Below are 20,550 nucleotides of genomic sequence, written 5' to 3' on the forward strand. Positions count from 1 at the left end.
TTCAAATGGTTATTTTGTTTCTGTTCTAGCACGACAGGATATAATTTAAAACAGCCTGTGTGACATGGGATAATCCTCTTCAATCAAAGCTTTACTGTTGACTCCTCTGTACTCATTTTGTATGTGTCTGTGGTCACTTTGAGTTTCTGTGTTGTCATTTTTATTCTCATTCTCATTGTAGTCTGTGTCTTTTTATGATTCTTTTGCCCCTCTCTGTCGTCGTTGTGAGTCTCTTTGCAGCTGTTGTGCATCTCTTTGTAGTTGTTTTGTGTCTCTTTGTGGTCATTTTGAGTCTCCACCTGCTTGGTACCTGTTGATTTTTGAGTGGCATTTTTCAGGTCATAGTTCACTGTGAGATAGAAAAGCCATGACTGAATTTATTTATTTATTTTGGACATTTCTGCTTTATGTTTGATAGTCAGAGAGAAAGACACAGGGATGGCAGAGGAGATAGAAGTGACAACATGTAGGAAAGGGCCTGGGCTGCAGTCAGGACTCAGGAAAAAAGGTCTCAGAAAAAACTGATTCACTCGTCGAGTCTTGGGGGACGATCTGCCTTGACGATCTGTTGTCTGCATACAGATGAATTAGGTGCTTAAGGAATTTAAATGCCATTATTGTACCAATCTCAAGCCCTCTAACTTTCAGTGCAGCCCTCAGCCCTCAGTCAAATGCTGGCTCCGATGGTGTGGTGGTTTTTGATGAGGTGGGTGTACTACTAAGTCAAGAGGTAGGTTACCAAGGAGGACGTGGGTATAAACTTCTTTATATTTCAGTGGCTTTTTGGCTGATGGGTGGGTATACTGTAAACCTCAAGAAAAAGATGTGGGTATACCCCTATATACTTGCGTATACCCTCAACTACACCACTGACTGGCTCCCTAATTGGCACTCAGTCATCAAAACTTTGAGAACGCCTGCTTTGGTATCTCTGGGTCAACATGTCTACGTGTTTTGAGGTAGACCTGATCGTCTGTGATCTAATGAACTCATTCATTTACAGTAACACATCCAAGGTAAGTGAAGCAAATGCTTTATAAAATACACATAAGCCTGAACTGCAGTTAAAAAAAGTACCATCATTTTCCCATGGACTTGTAGTTGTAGTTTTCCTTGACAACCAGCAGGTGGAGCACTAACACAGATTTGGCCTCATCCTGGTCTTGGATTTGCTGCATTATGTGGGATGCTCTTAGAGAGATACAGTGCCAGAAAATTAGGGTTTAGGGTTTTAATATGGGGTCAGTTCAGCTGTTATATTGACATTGGCATGTTATGACAGATTGCAAACATTGGACTTCAATGAAAAAGATATTCATTGCATTATTAAGTTAGATTCTTGACGAAAGTCCAAATATGTTTACCAGAGCTGGGCTTGGTTTGATGTGTCCAAAAGTGTATTTTTCCTTTATACAACATGCTTTATATCACAGCTGATCAGATTAAATATATTAAGCCTCACAAATCAGGATAATAGTTCCAACATTTTTGTTTTGGTCCAGCAGCACTTCTGTGTTGCAGTCTATCCTGTGGATTAGTGGACAGTTATGTGATATTCCCTGGATGTAGTCCATGTGGTGTTTTACTTGCACAGTTATGAATCTCTGATGTACCTGTGTGAAACTCCTTTGCACAGCTCTTTAAATCAGCAATCAGTCCTCATCAAAAGACGCCATCTCTGTGTTGCTATTTGCAAGCATGGATCAAAGAGGTCAAATGCACGTAGGCCTGAAAATGAATAATGACTGTAATATTGTTAAGAAAAAAATGGAGAAAACTCCCTTAGAAAATGTCTCTCTCTTTTATTTTCACAGTATTTCAACAGGACATCTGAAATAGAGGGTAAAGCATGCAGGTGCAGAGTGTAGTAGGGTTTGTTATCTTTAGAAAAATCATCTTTGGAGAAAAGAATACAGCTCATGCAGTGATATGTTTGCTTACCTTTTTTGGCACATACCATAATTATGTAAAGTATCAATGAATGACACAGGCATGTAACACAAATTAGGGTTGAACTGGTTCCTACTGATAGCTATATTTAGTAATTTAGTATATTAATTTGACCAAAAGTTGTGTTGATTGATACAATTATTTCCTTTTTATGCATGTGTTTAATGTTTTTAGAGCATTTTGCAAACAAAATGTATCATTTGGCCTGTGCCTTTCAGTTCAGGCTTATTTTGAAAATGTAACTTCTCAGTGCACAGATTTAAAAAAAAAAATCTTTATTTTACATTTCATTGTGAACATAGAGACAATAATATGAGAGAACATGATGGAAGATCAGAGAATAAGGGACAACAGAGAGAAATATAATGCCAGGGGTTACTACAAACACATTCTGATACAGATAAATAAAAGATACACAATAAAATTGTACCAAAATAATTTAACACTATAATAGAATCATAAACTTGGAGCACAAATTTAGGGTTCTCACAACTGTTCTATTGCCTGAGGTATATAAAGTCCTGATATAGGATTCTGCTTCCTTTTTAAAGGTTTAGAAAGAGGCTTTGATTTTTAATACCTTATATTTATGGGTATAAAACTTGGCCAGCATTATGAAGAGATTACACAGAAAAACATTCATACAGTACATCCTTTAGATACAAAAGTATCACAGATATAGTCCAATATTAAGCAACAGGCAGACTCTGAGTGTGTGTTCTCAAATCCAGAACAAATGGGAGACAGTCTATGGGTGCATGTTACAGAAAGTGCTTATGGTGTCAATGTCCTTCTTGAACCTGACTAAAAATAACTTGACAGGGTAACAGCGATGAATGTGCTTAAAGGAAATCTCATTAACTTTATAAACCAGTAGATATCTATTAGACTATATTTTTACCCACAAAGGCTCTGAACAAGCTTATTTTTTATTTTTTATTTTATTATATTATTAATACCATTTCTGAACTGTCAATAAATAAATATTTTCTTTTCTAACACACTTCCCTGTTGCTCAATACACAGATATGTTAAAGCGAATGCGAGAAACTGTGATTCACCACCTGGCGGAGTGACGCAAATCAAACGCACCCACTCGCTGCGTCAAAGCAGGTGCATGCTGGTCCCGCCTAAATACAAAATGCGGGTTGTGCGTGTGGCGGACTCGCGTGGACCCTCTAGCGGTGACCTTTACATTTGTTTTGGAACTTTTACCTTTAGTAAGATGCTTGAGACCTTTCTGTTGTTTGGGACAGTTTTTCCTGTCACAGCTGGGACTGTTTCAGCTGGGAACATTTTGAGTGTGAGGAGCGGGGCGGGACTGAGAGGCTGAGAGGACAGTTAGGCTACATTTGACACCGAAAATTAAGCAGCAAAGTTTAACCTGGAGCAAATTGGGGAGGTGCCACAGACTGGCAGAAGGAGGTCCAGACATGTGAGTACAACAACAAACTTATTTATGGATGTATGCGAGACAGTGTTACATTTCTATGACGCTAGCTCGCTGTACAGAGGAGGTTGTCAGTGACGTAGTGTGCGTGTGATGCAGGACAGGTGTGTAAAACTGCGCAGCTGTAATTGTGCTTCAGTGTGTGTGTAAGTGGGCTGCAGCTGCTGTTGGGTTTATGTCTTTACATCTATGTTGGCTTTGTGATACTTTATATTGCTGTTAAGGTGGCAGGTTATCAGTGTGGGGAAGCTACTTTGAAGACACTGAATTTTTTTCTCCTGCAAAACACTATTTAGAGGTAGCCTATAGCTACCTGAGACCCGAACTTTTGTTGGTTTGCAATTTTAATTTCTTCTTGCTGTTTGGGATCAGTCGGATCTGATAAATATAAGAAACTAAACATGGTCAACAATAATGAAGTCCCAATGTCCTCAAACAAGTACTTCCTAATTGTTGACCTTCTTGGCAGAGATGGCCGCCATCTTGTTTGTACATGGACTAGTTTATTGTGGTCTTACTGCCACTAGATGGCACAAAAAGTGTCCGCGAAGGAGGACAACAGGTCTAAGTTAAGCACAATGAAGTATAAGGTGCAGGAAACAAAAACTGTGATGTCTTCATATGAGGACACAGGGTCTCAGGAGGATAGTCATACCAGAAAACGACAACATGCCAGAGGCGTTAAAAGTCCATTCATCTTTAGTAAGTAATTTTTGTTCTCTGCATCTTCTAATAAGGTGCCATGTTGCTTGAGTCAGAAAATAAACAGATTAAAGCAGGGTTTGGAGTCAGACCATTTAAATTTATGGATATGGATTTTACCAAGAACGGTAAGGATAGAATAGAATAGACTTTATTGTCATTGCACAAAAAGTACAACAAAATTTGCTGTGCCATGCCTCAATATAAAAAATAAAGTTATAAGTACACCACACATACACGTACACAATCATCCCAAATCGATAAATTTAGAAAATAACGTGAAAAGCAGTATTGCACAAGTTGTCCCATTATTGCACATTGAGTTAATCTGAATGATACAATGGTGGGGCAGTGTTTGATTCTGTTCAGTTCAGTGATGGCTCTTGGATAAAAGCTGTCCTTCAGTCTGGAGGTGCAAGCTTTGAGTGCTCTGTAGCACCTCCCAGAGGGTAACAGGTGATGACAGGGTGGGTTGCATCTTTCAAGATGTTTTTAGTTCTGCAGAGAAGAAGTAGAGTCCATAAGAAGTAGATCCACTGTTGAGCCTTTTTAACAAGGGCAGAGGAGCTGTTCGTCCATGTGAGGTCCTCACTGCTGTAAGTCCCCAGAAACTTTAAGCTGGTGACCCTCTCCACTTCCGCTCTCGTGATGGTTAGGGGAGCATGGTCCTCACGGTGTCTCCTGGAGTCAATAATGACTTCTTTTGTGTTTTTGATGTTCAGTGTGAGGTTATTGTCCATGCACCAGTCTGTCAGCCTGTCTGTTTCCTCTCTGTATTGTGTTTCATTGTTGTTTGAAATTAGTTCCACCCCTTTTGTGTCGTCTGCAAATTTGATTATTGTGTTTGTGAGGTATTTAGGATTGCAATCAAATGTGTACAGTGAATACAGCAGGGGACTCAGAGCACAGCCCTGTGGCACCCCAGTGCTGAGGGTCAGACTAAAGCTACTAAGAAAAAGGTGTTGGAACTACTTTGTAAAACAATGATCAAATTGACAATGTACATGTAATATGAAATTATAACAAAATATAATACAAAAAGCCGCCCAAAAAATTCCTTTCTTTTTGTGTCCCAAAATTGTGTGTAGTTTTAGTCATTAACTACACAAAAAGGGCAAAAACTAAATTGCCTACTTGGATCACTATGCAGATATGAATGTAGTTGAACTACCAGCAAGCTACTGCAAAATTTGCTTAAACTGCTACTTTAATTACAAGTAGTTCTCTCCTCCCCAATGCTGCCTGTTATTTAACTGATGTAGCCTAATAATGCCTGCATCCGCAGATGTGTCCACAGCTCTTCTTGATTATTGTCACCCACTTTTGTTTTCTTGCCTGAGTTTTATCTTCTTTTTTTGATATTAATTCTAGTGAGGCTATACTTAGGAAAATGTTTTGTCTTAATTAATTGATCATCAGTTGAATACACAGGCTGCAAACGTCTTTCTATAGAGAACGTTTTTATAGTTGTTTGGTCATAACATTACATTTTAACATACCTACTTTTTACTCCCCAGTAACCTGTATTTTTCCACAAGTCATTTTACCTTTACGTGAGTCAGATTTCTTTAAAGGAACAGTACTTTTACTTGTGTCACATTTTGTAGCCTAGTACTCTTTCCATCCTTGCAGGTTATGTAGTTGGGGAGACCAGGGACAGCTGTGACATGGGACGGTTGTAAAACCTTGAATTCCTCCAGTCAGAAATAAGCTGCAGTGATGACACTTACTCTGAACATGCTCAATTAGATTGTCATCTTGCTTACAAAAAAGGAGCCACATTTGACTCAGTTTTGCAACCTGTACATGTTGAAGAACACCACCTAAAACATTGTTTTGGTAGTTTGACACATTGAAGTTTATAATATAGCAAATTGGCTATCCATTTTCATCTACTTATTTGGGGCCGGGTCGCGGGGGCAGCAGGCTGAGCAAAGTATTCCAGACGTCCCTCTCCCCAGCTCCTACTGGGGGATCCTGAGGCGTTCCCAGACCAGGTGAGATATATACATCCTCTAGCATGTTCTGGGTTAGTCTCTTGGACAGACGCCGATGACGTCAGCACGCTGGCTGACTCTGTCGTCTGTGGAATAGAACTAATAGAACTAATAGAACTAGTGCCCTCAGCGGCAGTGATGTGATTGGATCCAAATCCGTGTACTTCCGTAATTCCTCAACCAACGGCTGATTAGCTTTGCCTTACACCCGCCTACACCGGAATTACTGTTCCCCAAATTGTTGTCCGTAGTACAACAGAAAAGGAAGTGTTCAGTGCATCGCAAGAAGAGATTAAAATGGATATGATTTCATTTGATTCAGCTATATTGCAGAGCTGCAACATCCACAAGATTGGAGAAATTAAGGATTTACAGTGTGCCGTACCTATGGCAATGCCGTCATGTGGTCTGGATAGCCCCGCCCCTTTCTATTACAAAACGAAAAACGAATGTCCCTAGACTCCCATTCCGAAGTAAGGGAGGCTGGTCACGCGAGACTAGTTCTGGGTCTGCCCCGAGACCTCCAGCTAGTTGGACGTGAACCTGAACCTGAGCTACCTAAAGCCCATGACCATAGATGAGGGTTGGGACGTAGATGGACCAGTAAAAGTGTTACAACTGTCCCTGGTCACCTCCTTTTTACCAGGAAATTTTCAAGGAAATTATGAAAAAGTGTTATCATGTTCTCACAAAGATGAACGTCTACTGTTTCAAAGCTCTGTTCAAGCTGCCACAAATACAGTTTAGGTACAGAAATAAGAAATCCTGGTTGAATGGAAACTAGTGCTGCATGATTTGATAAAAATGTGCGATTGCGATTATGGTGGACGATATCGCGATTTGCAGTTGCGATCACAATATAATAAGAAAATGGTATCATTAGTCTTCTTGCTTGATTCAGTGTTCCCCTACATTATATTAGGGGGGCACTGACCTGACCTGACATAGTTATTATGGACAGTGTAAATGACCATCAACAGACTGAGAACAGTCAAACATTCTGCTCACAGCAATGCAGCACAGCACTGTACCAGCGGAGCGAGCCTGTGTTGCGTTCAGGCGTTGTCACGTAAATGACAAATTCCAGCTCGCCATAGCCCAACACAGCAGCATGTCGAGTGGGCCGAAACCGAGCAAAATTGCTCAGTTTTTCATTTGTTGTTATATAGTTTGTTATGGAGTCCGTGATTTCCCCGTGACACTTACAAATGTTTGCGTAACTGTGCTTGGATGTTGTTTTATGAGGCTCTGGCGGCTTTCAGTTGTCTCTTTGTCTTGAACGTTACATGGCTCAGCTTTCTCTCGCATCCATTCTTCCTGCTTTTCTCTGTGCTGTCTCAAGTGCTGATATAGACTGGTCGTGTTGCCGCAGGACATGGCGACTTTAACTTTTAAACTTTTACACAGCACGTCTTTCTGTTCAACGTCGCCATACCTGAATCCAAAATATCGTCATGTAATAGACGTTGCGTTTTTTTTTGCCACCAACTTAGCCTGTTCTTAGTCGTGCTCATGCTCTTCTTCAGCGTCTATGTTGGTCACTGCTGCACGCGGGGTGGTCACCTGACCATACGTGCTGCACACACCCGGATAACTTGTGGGCGTGATGTCAACAAAATCCACACACTACAGGAGAGGTAGTCATATTCACAGGCACACACTGTAACATTTATTTACATTAAATCGCAGCCTTTTGTGCGGTCATGTAATCGCACAGCCTGACATCGCGATTGCGATTAGATTAATCGTGCAGCACTAATGGAAACTCCCCTCAAGTTGCGAAAATCTCTAAACCCCCAGATAAAATATAGAGGATATGACCTCCATGTCCTTATAGTTAGCTGTAAGTTAGCCATTTTGTGGGAAGAATGGATAAACTGCCACTATCATTCACAGGTTAAACATTCCCAGATGTCATAGAAAAGAAACCAGACTTCTATTACAACTCAAATCTACATCCTGTATGAAATGGTCTTATTGTATTTTCCACAATGGAAGAGGAGCAGCAGGTTACATTTTGGTTAAATCATTAAGAAAAGTTTTATTAAATAAAGACGTGCTCTCAGGGGCCTTGGGCTTTCTACCTACACCTCTGCTTTCAGATGAAAATGAGTCAAGATTTATAACGAGTTGAGACGCTTTGGAGTCTTTCTAATGTAAATTATCTCCCAGAGTGTTGTAATTAAAAGCCACCTCTTTTCTGGTTCTTTCGCGTTTCATGAATTCCCACTGGCTGAAAGCGTTGCTCTCAGATTTCAGTCTTTTGCATCCTCCTTTCTCCACTCTTGGTTTTTCTCTTACACCCTTCTTCCTCTACCTTTCTGTGTTTTCCTGCGCCCTCACTCCTGTCACTTTTCTTTCCTCTTCCTTTTCCAGCGACACTACTTGCTGTGTATGACAAACAAACTGTACAGCACACATCTGTGCAGCTGTGGCTGTTTGCTGGTAGGAGCTGTGCACACAGATGATATGTTGCCCCTTGATGACAGCAATCCCATGCTGCAGCCTTGAGCTCCCCTGAACAGTACAAGTCGTGAACAGAACGTGAAAAAAAATCTGCCAGGCGTCAGTCATCCTGCAGTAATGACTCTGTGTGTGTGTGTGTTTGTGTATCTCTTCTGTATGTGTGGTCCCTGTTGTGATTCAAATGTCGGAATATACAAGACGAGATGAGCAGGAGACGTGGCTGTTAGTGAGGACCATTATCCTGGACTCATTTGCCGATACTGCAATGCAGCTCAGAGTGATGTCTGTTCCAGGAAGTTCAGTGTTTGTCTGTAATTGGTCATTTGTGCCACTGCAGAATTTCACTCCTTTGTGTGTGTGCCTGACAACTTTGAGAAATGCAAATGTCACACAGCTGTATTTGAGTGTTTAGTGCCAGGGAAAGATTACATCGGGACAGTACAATACCACTGTCAGATGGTTTGATATGATCATTGAACACATGAGACTATGGTGGATACAGTTGGTGGCGTATTTGTTGTTGCTCAGAACTAAAACTCTATTTCCAATTAGATCTGCTGAGATAGAGGCTGTAATGGAATATCAAGCCACCCGCTCATCATCATGTTTATCTTTGTTGAGTAATGTTGGAAGCCATTTTTCCTATTAATTTTTCACTCTTCTGCCCATCATCTCCTCTCTCCATTTACTGTCTTTTCATAAACCTTTATATTAACTACATCTCATCACCATTTCTCCTGAAAATATAAATTCCTGTTCTCATTAACAGAGCATTGCTTCTCTACGTGTTTAATTTTCCTTTTCTAAATGCAAGCCCACACCTTCATTCAGCTCAGAGGGGGGATTTTCTAACACTGCAAACATCAAAGGCACTTAATACATGAAAGTCGTTTCGCTTTCCTTAGTTAAATGGCTGTTTTTGGGTTTGGGTTTAGAAATCGACTGAATCACAGGCAAATGAGCCAAAAACCAATCTGGAGAATGGATGGTGTGTTTTAAAAGCCTTCACGGGAAATCCCCTTAAGGACTTGATGGTGTGTTTAGACAGATGTTTCTGTCTCTTTCAAACGTTTTCTGTCATTTACTGACATTTAATCATTTCTCTGAGACATAAGAAAGGTACAGTGTGACTTGGGTGATTTATCTCTGCAAAAAAATGAAGTCAGTTCATTGATTTTCCTTGTGGTATGTTAGTGTAATTGGATGGAAATGTCTCTGACATTGTTATGACGGTCCTGAGACCTCACATGCATGCCATGAGGGTAATTGAGGTTCCCACTGATGAGGTTTCAGGCGCGCGCGCGCGCGCGTGTGTGTGTGTGAGCTTGAGCAGTGGATGTGGATTCAGCACTCTGGACAGCGCCAGCTCGCTCTGCTGAAACCACTGCAGCATTTTCACCTCCGTTTCAACCCGCCATGAGATAAGCTTTTATTCATTCCTTTGTGGTCCTTTCTTATGAATAATAATTCAACTCCAATGATTTAATATAAAATAAAGCATGAAGGAAACAATCACGTCTAAAGGATTTCATTCAGGTTAAGTGCTGTTGCAAAGACCATATCAGGCAAGCCGAACTGAGCAGGAGACCCCAGTGTTGGAAGGGAGTCGTGCAACAGGTGTGTACATTTGCCGAAAGAGCAGGCGGCATTAAAGCGCCACATTTTTGCGCGGAGTTTGGAGCAGCGCCTCGCCGACACAAAGCAGAGTGCGCTCATAAAAAACAGCAGTAAAGCGAGACAAAGGTTTGTGGTGGACTCGTGCCCATATTAGTGACGCCATCCCGGCACCCCCACCTCCCCAAATCTCTCCGGTTACGGTTTATATCCAGTCAGTCCAGATACTGACGGTGTGGGAACCACGTGTCTACGTAACTGCAAGCAGCACCTCTCGGTAGGGCTGCATCAAGCTGCACAGGCAGAGCAGGGGGGACGCTTCCCTTCACAACAAAAGTCGAACACAAACCAGACTGAGCTCTGTAGCAAAAACAAAGTGTAAATGTTGTTCAGGAACAGACAACAAATCATACATTTGCATGCTTGTCAGAAATTTTTGTAATATGCCCATGTCAGTTAGCACTTTTATTCATGCATGAGCATTATTTTGGAGGCCTGTTTTTTATTTGATTATTGAATCATGCGTTTATATCCTAAAAATACAAATCAATAAACATAAATAACTAGAATTTGTAGGGAAGGTTCATATAAATAAAGACAACATATTGTGAGAAAATAGTGAAAAGAGCGGAGCAGTATTGTTACCTGTTCATGAAAGTGTGCTGTTAAAATAGTTTAAATTATTTGGGTCTTTTGTTTTGAAGGTGCCAACCGGAATAGGTGTTTTGTTTAACTGCTCCCACTTTGCTGCTGCTTGGGTATAGATAGTCAGTGCACCTCCTTGCGCCCCACCGGCCGTCGGTCGTCTCGAGCGCTGCTGAAGAAGACGCTGAAGCACCAGAGGAGCGCGAGAGGACCACGAGCCGGACCCGCTCCCCTTCCACTTCCTCTCCATCTAGTTTGTGGAGTCGCAGAGACAGCAGAGCCACAGTCCAGCAGCTGCTTTTCATCAGCAAGGTGAGGAAGAGGAAGAGGAGGAGGAGAGAGGGAGAGGAGAGGAAGAGGAGACAGACAGACAGCAGCAGTATCTTGGCGCATTGGAGCTTATGGATTATTGAGAAGTGGAGGCCGAAACGCGGATCAAATATTCATAAGGACTTTTTGAAGAGGAAAACACAGAGTGGGATAGTGCAGAGATTCCCTGCAGTGATTCACCTGGCCGGTCCAGCGCAACATGCGCTCTCACTGACCACAGACCAGAGACCCAGCGCTGCTGCTGCTGCTGCTGCTGGAAAAGGATTCTGCATCTCGCGTGTGTGTGCAGTGTGTGTGAGTGTCTGACTGAGTGTGTGTGTGTGTTTGGAAAGGAGCCCCCCTGCTGCAGTACTTGTCTGCTGTACTGGTACAGGGATGCCACCGACTTGCTGACGGACACCCGGTATCCGCACCCCTCCCCTCCTCCTCCCCTCCCGGACGGACGGACGCACCGACCCCTGCGATCCCCACTAATATGCAATGGTTTTTTGTGCAGAAGCCGACAGCTGCCGCGTACCGCCGACTTCACGCTAGCGCCGCCGCATGCCTGTCCGCCGCTGCTGCTCCTCTCCCCGCGCCGCGCGGCAGACGACGCCATTTGAAGAGGAGCGCTCGGGGGCTTTCCACGCCGCGGCGGCCGGGCGGCAGCAGCAGCGACCTATCCTCCGCCGCTGAGGACCACCGGCCGCTGGGGCAGCCGGAGGCGGAGACCGCGGAGAAAAGCGCCGCAGCGGTTGCTCTTTTCCTGCCGCACGAGGACGACGTCGACGCGGAATACGTGCGGCTGCTGGTCTCTGGGCTCGTGGAGGAACCGGGCGAGAAACCGGGCGACGAGCCGGGCTTCCTGCTCTTATTCTTGTCTATGGTGCAGATTGGGGGGCCGAAGCACCGCCGAACTGAGCCCAACAGCTGGCCGGCTCTGCTGGCATGCAAACAGGGGGGCGGATCAGCCCCCATGCGGTGGGTGAATTTTAGGCTGCCGCATCCGGAGCGCCTCGCGTCCCCCACCTCCTCTTCCTCCACCTCTTCCTCCTCCTCCCCCGTCTCGGCCAAATCCATGCGGTTTATTTGGAACAACATTTTCAGCAAAGGATCGCATATGCTGCAGTGTCTTTGTGGCAGGAGCCTCAAGAAAAACAAGAACCCAACTGGTGAGTTTGTTGTGTGTGTCTCTCTTTCTCTCTTTCTGTGTGTGTACGTGCGTGTGTGGGGGTGATGGAGAAAGACTTTATTGCGTTTCTGTGCGTGTGCGTACGCAGAGGAGTGTGTGTGTGTGTGTGTGTGTGTGTGTGTGTGTGTTCCCTCCCGAGACTGCACTGTTCGACTGCTTGCTGGTGTTTCTCTGCAATCGCAGTTGTGCAGCAAGTGAGTGCACTACAGGGAGGGGAGGGGGTATGATGGGGGGGCAGGGGGAGAAGGGAGGGAGGGGGTGATAACTTATTAGCACAGAAACTGACTACAGTGGCAGTGCGTGCGAAAAAGAGTGCGTGCGTACTGTGCGTGGCAGAGATGCTGCAGAAAATCAAGTCTAATGCAGCATGCAGACCTGTTCAGGCTCCAGTAACCTGCATGATTAAACAGCACATGGCCTTATTTAGACTTCCACTGTGGATGTTCAGTGCATACTGTGGAACAGGAAAGAGTGGAAGGTGTGTGTTTTTCTTCTGGCTGCAGACATCTCAGTCAGACTGTGTGGACATAAACATCTCTTCTCATGAGCAGAGCCCAGAGCTTATTGGGGGAGTGACTTAAAGGGGTCACACAATGTTTATTGCAACTTCTTCATTCAGGTGAGCCGTCAATTATGCTCATGCTTGGTACACTCACTGGCAACATATCCATCTTCTGAAGTTGGATTTGTGCACGTGTGTGTGTGGACAAATTCAAAGATCGGGACTGAGACATCTGTCTGTCACAAGTCCCTGGCTGTGTTCATCAACAGGATGTAGGGATGATATAATTAAGAGTGAAATTTAGTTTAATTGGCCAGCTGGTCTTTTGATTCTCGTGGTCATGCTCTCCAGAGGGTTCAGGACATATTTAGATTTGCTAAAAGCTTTGACCAAATCAAATAGTTTGTCCTGGTCTCCACCAGATTTTCCCTCCGCTCTGGGTGAGGGCAGGGACACAGATTGACTTGGCATTGCAACAGGAAGTGGAAAATGTTGACATTATTGGCATATTGACATTGCATCAAAAAGTTGGCCTGTGTATCCTCAGCACTGTTTAGAGGGCAACAGCAGGCCCCATGAGGCCACTCTGTAAAGTCGGATGACAGTCAGATATTATAGTAAATATGACTAAATGTGAAAAGTATATCAGCCAAACTACCAATCATTACCTTTTGTTGTCTCTGAGCTCAGAACTATATGATGCTATCTTACTGTGACTGTGTGCTGTTTATGTATTCCAGAGGAAGCTTCACATCAAATTTAATTCACAGCAAATTTAATTCACAAAAGGCTACTAAATCACTTGGTCACATCTTCCTAATTTAGAGTGCTTCCTTACATTGTAATTTGAAAGTTTGTGTTTTTTGACTGGTTTTGTGGTTATGAACACGAATCCTGACATTAATCTTTGTAGTTTATGATATGATAAGGCTTTTTTTGTCATTTAAACTGAAAGGACAATTAATTTCACAGGCAGGTCACTCTGCAGCTGGTCATTATTCTGTGTCTTGCTCCACGGCACTCCACCAGGCCTTGATTAAAGGAACAGTGCACCACTTCACCAAATGGCCAGTAGAAAATTAGCCCAACTCTAAGGGAGTTTAATTTACTTGCCTGTCACTGGGGTCTTTTCTCCTCTTTTTAAAACTTTGACCCAACCAGTCTTAATGTTTGCTTTGCTGCAAACAACCTTAAATTGGTTGGATTCAAACACGAGAAGTTTTCGGACCAGAGTTCGTTGAACGCCCTTTTGAGGGACTTTATGTCACAAGCATCCGCCATTTTTAAATAACAGTTAGCAGTATTATCATTCTCAAGAGAGCTCCTCATTGGGCAGTCCCTCTCAGGGAGACCCCAGAACTTTTTGGTCTGAAAAGTTAGTGTCACTGCCTTGTTGTTTGGTGCCTAGAAACATATTTTGGGCAAAGGAACCAGACCTGAGTTTGAAAAGCTGAGCCACAGCCAATCGAGCAAACTCACCCCTAACAGATGTCTTTTTAAGCCAAAATTAAAATTAAACCAAATTTCTATGTTTGAGTTTTCTCCCAGCCTGCATCTAGAAGCATTTAGGGAAAAGGCACACAACAAAATTTTCTTTTGTAGTTTTATGGAGTGTTGCATAAGTGGAAACAGTTTTGACAAAGTTTTAAAAGTGTCAAGTGAAAGCTCTACCCTGCTACCATGCTCTCTATGATGCATCAACAAGCCTGTTTACACTTTACCCAGAAGGAGCATAATGTAAAATTGCCATTATGTGGGCACTTGAATGTTTCCCTTGGTGCTTTGCTGCATTTCTCTACGCATAAATATCACTTTGTAGTGGCACAGAGTAAACAATTGAGTAACCACAGACAGTCAGCACTGAAAAGTGATGAGGTGAGGTCAGAGACATTAATGCTGTGTCTTCTCTTTGTCTCTGAGTGCTTAACAGTCAGTTTCAGTAGTTTGAGTGATTACAAAGCAGTGTTCCTCTGGTTTGGAGCTGATGCGTAAAAAGGGCAAAGGCATAATAAATCAAGTCTGTAAAACACCACAGCATGCTGTATGACAGCTTTGGCCATTGAAGTGACTGGCATGTAGAACCTCAGTCATTTCTAGCCCCTTGTAAGAGGATGTGTAAGAGAGGTTGCTTGAAATTCAAGTCATAAATATCTGCAGGAGAGCATGTCAAAGTAGTACGTCTAATCTGTAGCATTTCTCATACACAATGTGTGTTTTTCTCTGCATCACTGTCTGGTATAACAATGAATAGACCTATAAAGAGTTCATGAGAGGCTGCTAGATCTTTCCTGTGAAGTATGTTTGTTCTTTACCAACAAACACTGGAAGAAAAAAGGCGTATATCTGCCACGAGTGATCGAAAAGTAATCTCTGGGAAAACACTAGAGCAGTAAGACTTTAGCACCAAACATAAACCCCTGAAAACAAACAAAATCAATATTGATGTGTTGGCGCAGGTGAAAGGACTAATTTGCTACACAGAACTGAACAGTTGTACTAACTGCAAAATTTTCACAGCTCCTTTTCACCGCCTGCTAACACGCCACTGCTTGCAATTTATAAAAAGTGTCACATGACTGGTTGTGTTCTTTGTGTCCTCTGGGCTCTGTGTTTCTGCTTTCATTCCCTTTTATATTGTGGCTCCTCTTTGCTTATTTGATGAATTGGCTTGAAGCTAGGCGAGCTGGATTTATGAGAGAGCGCGTGCACTCCTGTGATACATAAGCAGGGATATTAACAATACCGAGCATAACCTTCTTACTCATAGTTCCCCTGCAGTTTCAGAATCCCTCTTTGGCTGTGTAATGGCATTAGATGGACAGAATCTGAGCTGCAGTTTTGTTTTTAGTATATAGATGTTTATTATCATTTTAAAGTGTCAGTATGTAGAGTTCAGGGTCTTATAACATGGGTCATAACAACATGGATCATGCTGAAACAATTAGTCAATATAGTGTGAAAGTTCCTTCTAGACCAAGGAAGCTGTGTGATGCAATAATTGTAACTCAAAGTCTACTTACTAGCTTTTTCCTGGAGCTTTCGACCACATCTCATGTTCCGAGTTGGCTCAGTTGTCATCATATGATCTTAGATTTTTTTAATCCCTTGATGTGATGATAATTTAGCCTTCTCCACCTGCTCATGAAAACCATAATCTGGTTGAAAGCCTCTGGGAAGGTGGACCTTGAGTTAAAGGGAAACTTTGGTATTTTTCAACCTGGACCCTATTGTAACCATGTTTTTGTGCCTAAGTGCCTAATGGAAGCAACAGGTACTAAACTTTTTATTAATTTTTTGCCACTGACTGGCTCAGATTGTTATTTTAAGTGTCGGACAACTTTATGTAAAGGATCCCTACTGAGATGGACCCTTTTATTAAAGAGTAAGATCCTTTTTGTTTAACCTAAAACAGCCCAAAATTGCTATTGCCAGTAATTTAGCATGTATAAATCCAGCATATTTTTACATATAACTGGGTGAATTGAGGGTTATTTCAACAAAACCAGAGTTGGTGATTGTTGGAATAGTGGAAAGATGAACCAAGACTATTTTTGTGAATATTGTTTTGTTTCTTAAAATTTTGAATAAATGTTGTTTTGGGTCTGTTTTCTGGTTAAATACTCTTGCAAGAATGTCTGTTTCTGTAGGGATCCTTTCCATAATGTTGTCAGACACTTACAATAACAATCTGAGCCTGTCAGTGGCAAAAACAAGAACTTTTCGTGGACATAAGTTGATGGTGCATAGTTGCCCCAAGTGGTTACATTGCAGCCTGTTTTGTGGCTGTCAGCTGCAGTGGTCTTGCATAATAGACACAAAATATTGGGAAAATAGGATCCAGGTTGAAAATGTCGTGGTTACCCTTCAGTGTTATTTTGCCAGATTAGTTAGCCTAATTGATGAATTTATTGTACCAATGAAGTCTTTTTTATTACTTTACTTTACCATTCAAGTTAAGATAAAATGCTTCTCTCTGTCATGTAATTGCAAATAGAATACCTTATTAGGTTAGCTGTGTGTAATGAAATATGCCTTTTTGAGACATCACATTGGACTCAGCTGATCATGTTTCATGTGTTTGACATTTTATTGACCAAAAAGTGAACAGACGGATGCAACTGATCATACATTCTTGACATTTATCTAATCCTCTGCACCAATGAGGCAAACCACTCAACATTTATTTGACATGACCTCTGAAGTCATTATATCATGGTGAAGTGACTCAGTGTTTAGTTCTTATTTCCTGGTGTCATGCCAACTGCACTGATACATGCAAGCGATGGCAAACAGGAGCTCAGAAACTTGGCTTTCGCATATGTCGTTTCATCATGTGAGGTGATTAGCTAATGAAAGAATATCTCAGCCACCCACTCACTCACAGTCACGCGCACACACACACACACACACACACACACACACACACAGTGAGAATGCAAAGAGGAGTGTCAGTACGTTCTGTACACAAGTAAGTTCGCAGCAGCATCCTGCAGCCAGGCTCAGAGATTTGCAGCCAGCACCATTTAGCTGTCACCTTCTCTTTTAATTAAAGAAAACGTAGTGTATGAACTCTCTCCCTTGGAGTTTAGTGTGTGTTTATGTGTGATACACGCAGCAGTTGGTGGTGAAATATGGACCTGCTGGAGACGGGAAGGAGGCAGAGTTTGCTGACTCAGGATTTGTTGCCGTTTTTCCTCTGAATTGCACTGTTTAGTGAAAGTCTACTGGGAAGACAGAGATACAGCTTTGTTTAGTGTGTGTGGATGTGTGTGTACATCAATATGTATCTGGGTGATTCAATCAGAAGCAAGCCAGAAGTTTCAGCTCTTACTACGGTTGGTGTTGTTGTATTACACAGTATATAAAGTATGCATTGTTATAATAAGATGGGTTTCTATTCAGTCCCTAAAATTTTATGGTAAAGGAAGGACTTGTAAACATCTTCCTTGTTTCTTCTTGTAAAGTCTTCTTCTTTCCTCCCTGGCAATATTAAACTGATTCACTGTCAAAAGTCACTAAATATATCCTGTGGTGCAGATCCATTTTAGTGAAAAATAGCATTGCTGACAAATTACTGCTGACCTTGGTGAGAAATATATGGGATACCCTGTGGCTGCTTTACAAAAAAAAGCCACCTCATGATTTGTTGGTTGAACGCTTTACTGTGAAAATACACCAAGCAGCAGCAAAGTCCGGCTCGCCGTAATAATTATATTTTTCTTTGTCTGAGGCGTTTTCATGTGTTTCAAGCAGGAAGAAATTCTTTGTCACATAGGCCACTAAGCCACAGGAGTAAAAGAACTCTGTTTACTGATTGGCTGCTATGTTCTCTGGCCGCAACTTGCTGCTTAAAGTTAAAACTATCCCCAACTTTTACTTTGGTAGCCCTTCCTTGCAGAATCAAATGGCCGCCTTGCTGAGCTTGGCGCTGCTGCTACAGCTTTACAAAGACGCTGCATGTTCAACACGTCCTCATAGAATGGTTCGTATGATACGCATTAGTGCCCCACGAATGTTGTTACATCCTCAATGTACAGTTATGACGTAAAGTTACTGTGGTTAGGTTTAGGGAAAGTAACATGGTGACAACGTGATACTGAATGACTTGAAGTTCACTTAAAGTTCACATAGTTCCAAACATGTGTCTTCAGGGGAAAGTCAAGGGGAGAGAGGACACGTTTTTTGTCATTTTTTTTGGCTTAGTGGTAGAGCAGGCGCCCCATGTACATGGCTGTTGCTGCAGCGGCCCAGGTTCGAGTCCACCCTTTGCTGCATGTCCCCCCCCCCCCCCCCCCCAAACTTACCTGTTCTGTCTATTAATGGCAAAATGCCCTAAAAAAAATCTTTAAAAATACTGATTTATTCAATGTGAAACTGCTTTATTCAGTGTTTTTACTGCTTTAAATCACCAGGTTTGTTTATGAGAGGAAGAGACCTCTGCGGGTAATTCGGCTCCCAGTAAAAACCACCTGAACAATGAACACTGAAGGAACCAGGAGAAGTTTCAGCTGGTTGCACTCGGAAATCCTCACCATGCCACTAAATCCCCCTAAATCTTGCACACTGTTCCTTTAAAGTAAAAAAAAAAATCAGATTATAACTTCAAAGATAAGATAGCCACAGAGAGATTAGGTTTAAATTCATCCCTGACATAATAAAAACTCACTTCTCTATGAAGCGTTTTCTGTTAGAAAGAGTTGAAACTGTTGGAATGGACTTCCAGCTGTTTCCTCCGGATGAACCAGCATCAGTATCATTCATTGTTAAAAGGAATAAGGCGCAATGTTACTCAATGTCTTGTGTCCCATGTGACGTGACCCAGATATAGACTTTGACTCCTTTATAGCACACGTAGGCGTGCGTGCCCACGACCGCACATACACACATACCTGCTCAGCTCCTCTGGAGAGTTGCCATTAAGGCAGCATGCTTTATATTTTATTTAAACACTGGAGTATAGCAGTGGGGTTCGTGCCAACTCGGATCTGTCTCTGTCAGTGAAAGTCCCCCCCCTACACACACACACACACACACACACACACACACACACACACACACACACACTACACATCTATGCTATTTAAAGATATCGTGTTTAAATTTAAATCAGTGGATATCTTTGGATCAAATATATTATATATATATATATATATATATATATATGTGTATATATATATATATATATATATATATATTATTATTTTTTTTTTTTATTTATTTATTTTTTTTCTCAAGCTTGCAACAAAGTGTGCCTCCCTGACTCTGTTTCTCAGTTGCGTGCTGTTACATTGTCCAAAAGTGATGAGTTGACAAAATAGTGACAGTCATAGTGATGTCTGTCCTCTAAGGTCACATGGAGGGTTTTGGTGCAGTCCCCTAATATGCTCCCTGTATGTGTGTGTGTGTGTGTGTGTGTGTGTGTGTATGTATGTATGTAATGCTCATTAGTTCATGGCCTCATTGTCCAAAACACACTGAGTCTGCAGAAAAACATTATGACTTTGCTGGTCTGAGCTGCTTTCGTCTGAACTCTTGTGCACGTCATACTTCACACGCTCACAAGCTGTCAGCTACTCACACTCGTCACAAACACATACAGTGCAGTCACACAGGTCATTTATATAACAACACCAGAACAAACCAAACTGCACTGAACTTTTCAGGTAAAAGACAAAAATGATTCAGTATTTCTCAAGTCATAGTGATAGATTTAGCTTCTTTTAATGTTTTATACACATTTTAGTACAGTTTAGTTTATCAAATGCACTGTTAAAGCTTAAAATGTTTTTAGTGAAACAAGCTATGATAAATCTGCCATGCACTACCTGCTTAGCACCTAATAGCAGACTGATAAAGTTGGCGGCTAGCTGAAAGTAAAGGAACATTTAGCAGCACAAGAAGATATTTCCCTGAGGAGTTGGTGAAGACTGCTTGTACAAACTCTATGCTCCATATTTCTCCTTTACGTAGTATTTTTGGGACCTAATGTTGCCCCTATTTTTCCAATTTGATCAGTTGGTGCAACCGTAAACAGTGTAAATCATAGACATTTGTGCAGTGTTAGTAGTCTTTGCCTCCAGTTTCTTGCCCTCCATCTGGACAATGCACCACTGTATGCATTATATGCAAATAAGCAATTGAAAGTCCTGCCCCTTTCCGCTCTTTTCTCCAGTTATAGGTGAACAAACTTGGTGTCCAGCAGAACCACAGTCAACTTTTCCCT

At 42.1% G+C, this 20,550-nt stretch overlaps 1 protein-coding gene across 1 annotated transcript in view; it reads left to right on the forward strand.

The window, feature by feature from the left end:
• The first annotated feature begins 11,509 nt into the window (after positions 1 to 11,509).
• Positions 11,510 to 20,550, forward strand: part of LOC117250073 (fibroblast growth factor 14-like) — a 68,479-nt gene continuing 59,438 nt past the window's right edge. The window contains exon 1 of the mRNA XM_033616056.2: positions 11,510 to 12,305. Coding sequence (XP_033471947.2) covers positions 11,630 to 12,305 — 676 coding nt within the window. The 5' untranslated portion in view covers positions 11,510 to 11,629. The remainder of the gene's footprint in view (positions 12,306 to 20,550) is intronic.

Source organism: Epinephelus lanceolatus, chromosome 24, assembly GCF_041903045.1.
Source record: "Epinephelus lanceolatus isolate andai-2023 chromosome 24, ASM4190304v1, whole genome shotgun sequence".
Taxonomy (NCBI): domain Eukaryota; kingdom Metazoa; phylum Chordata; class Actinopteri; order Perciformes; family Serranidae; genus Epinephelus; species Epinephelus lanceolatus.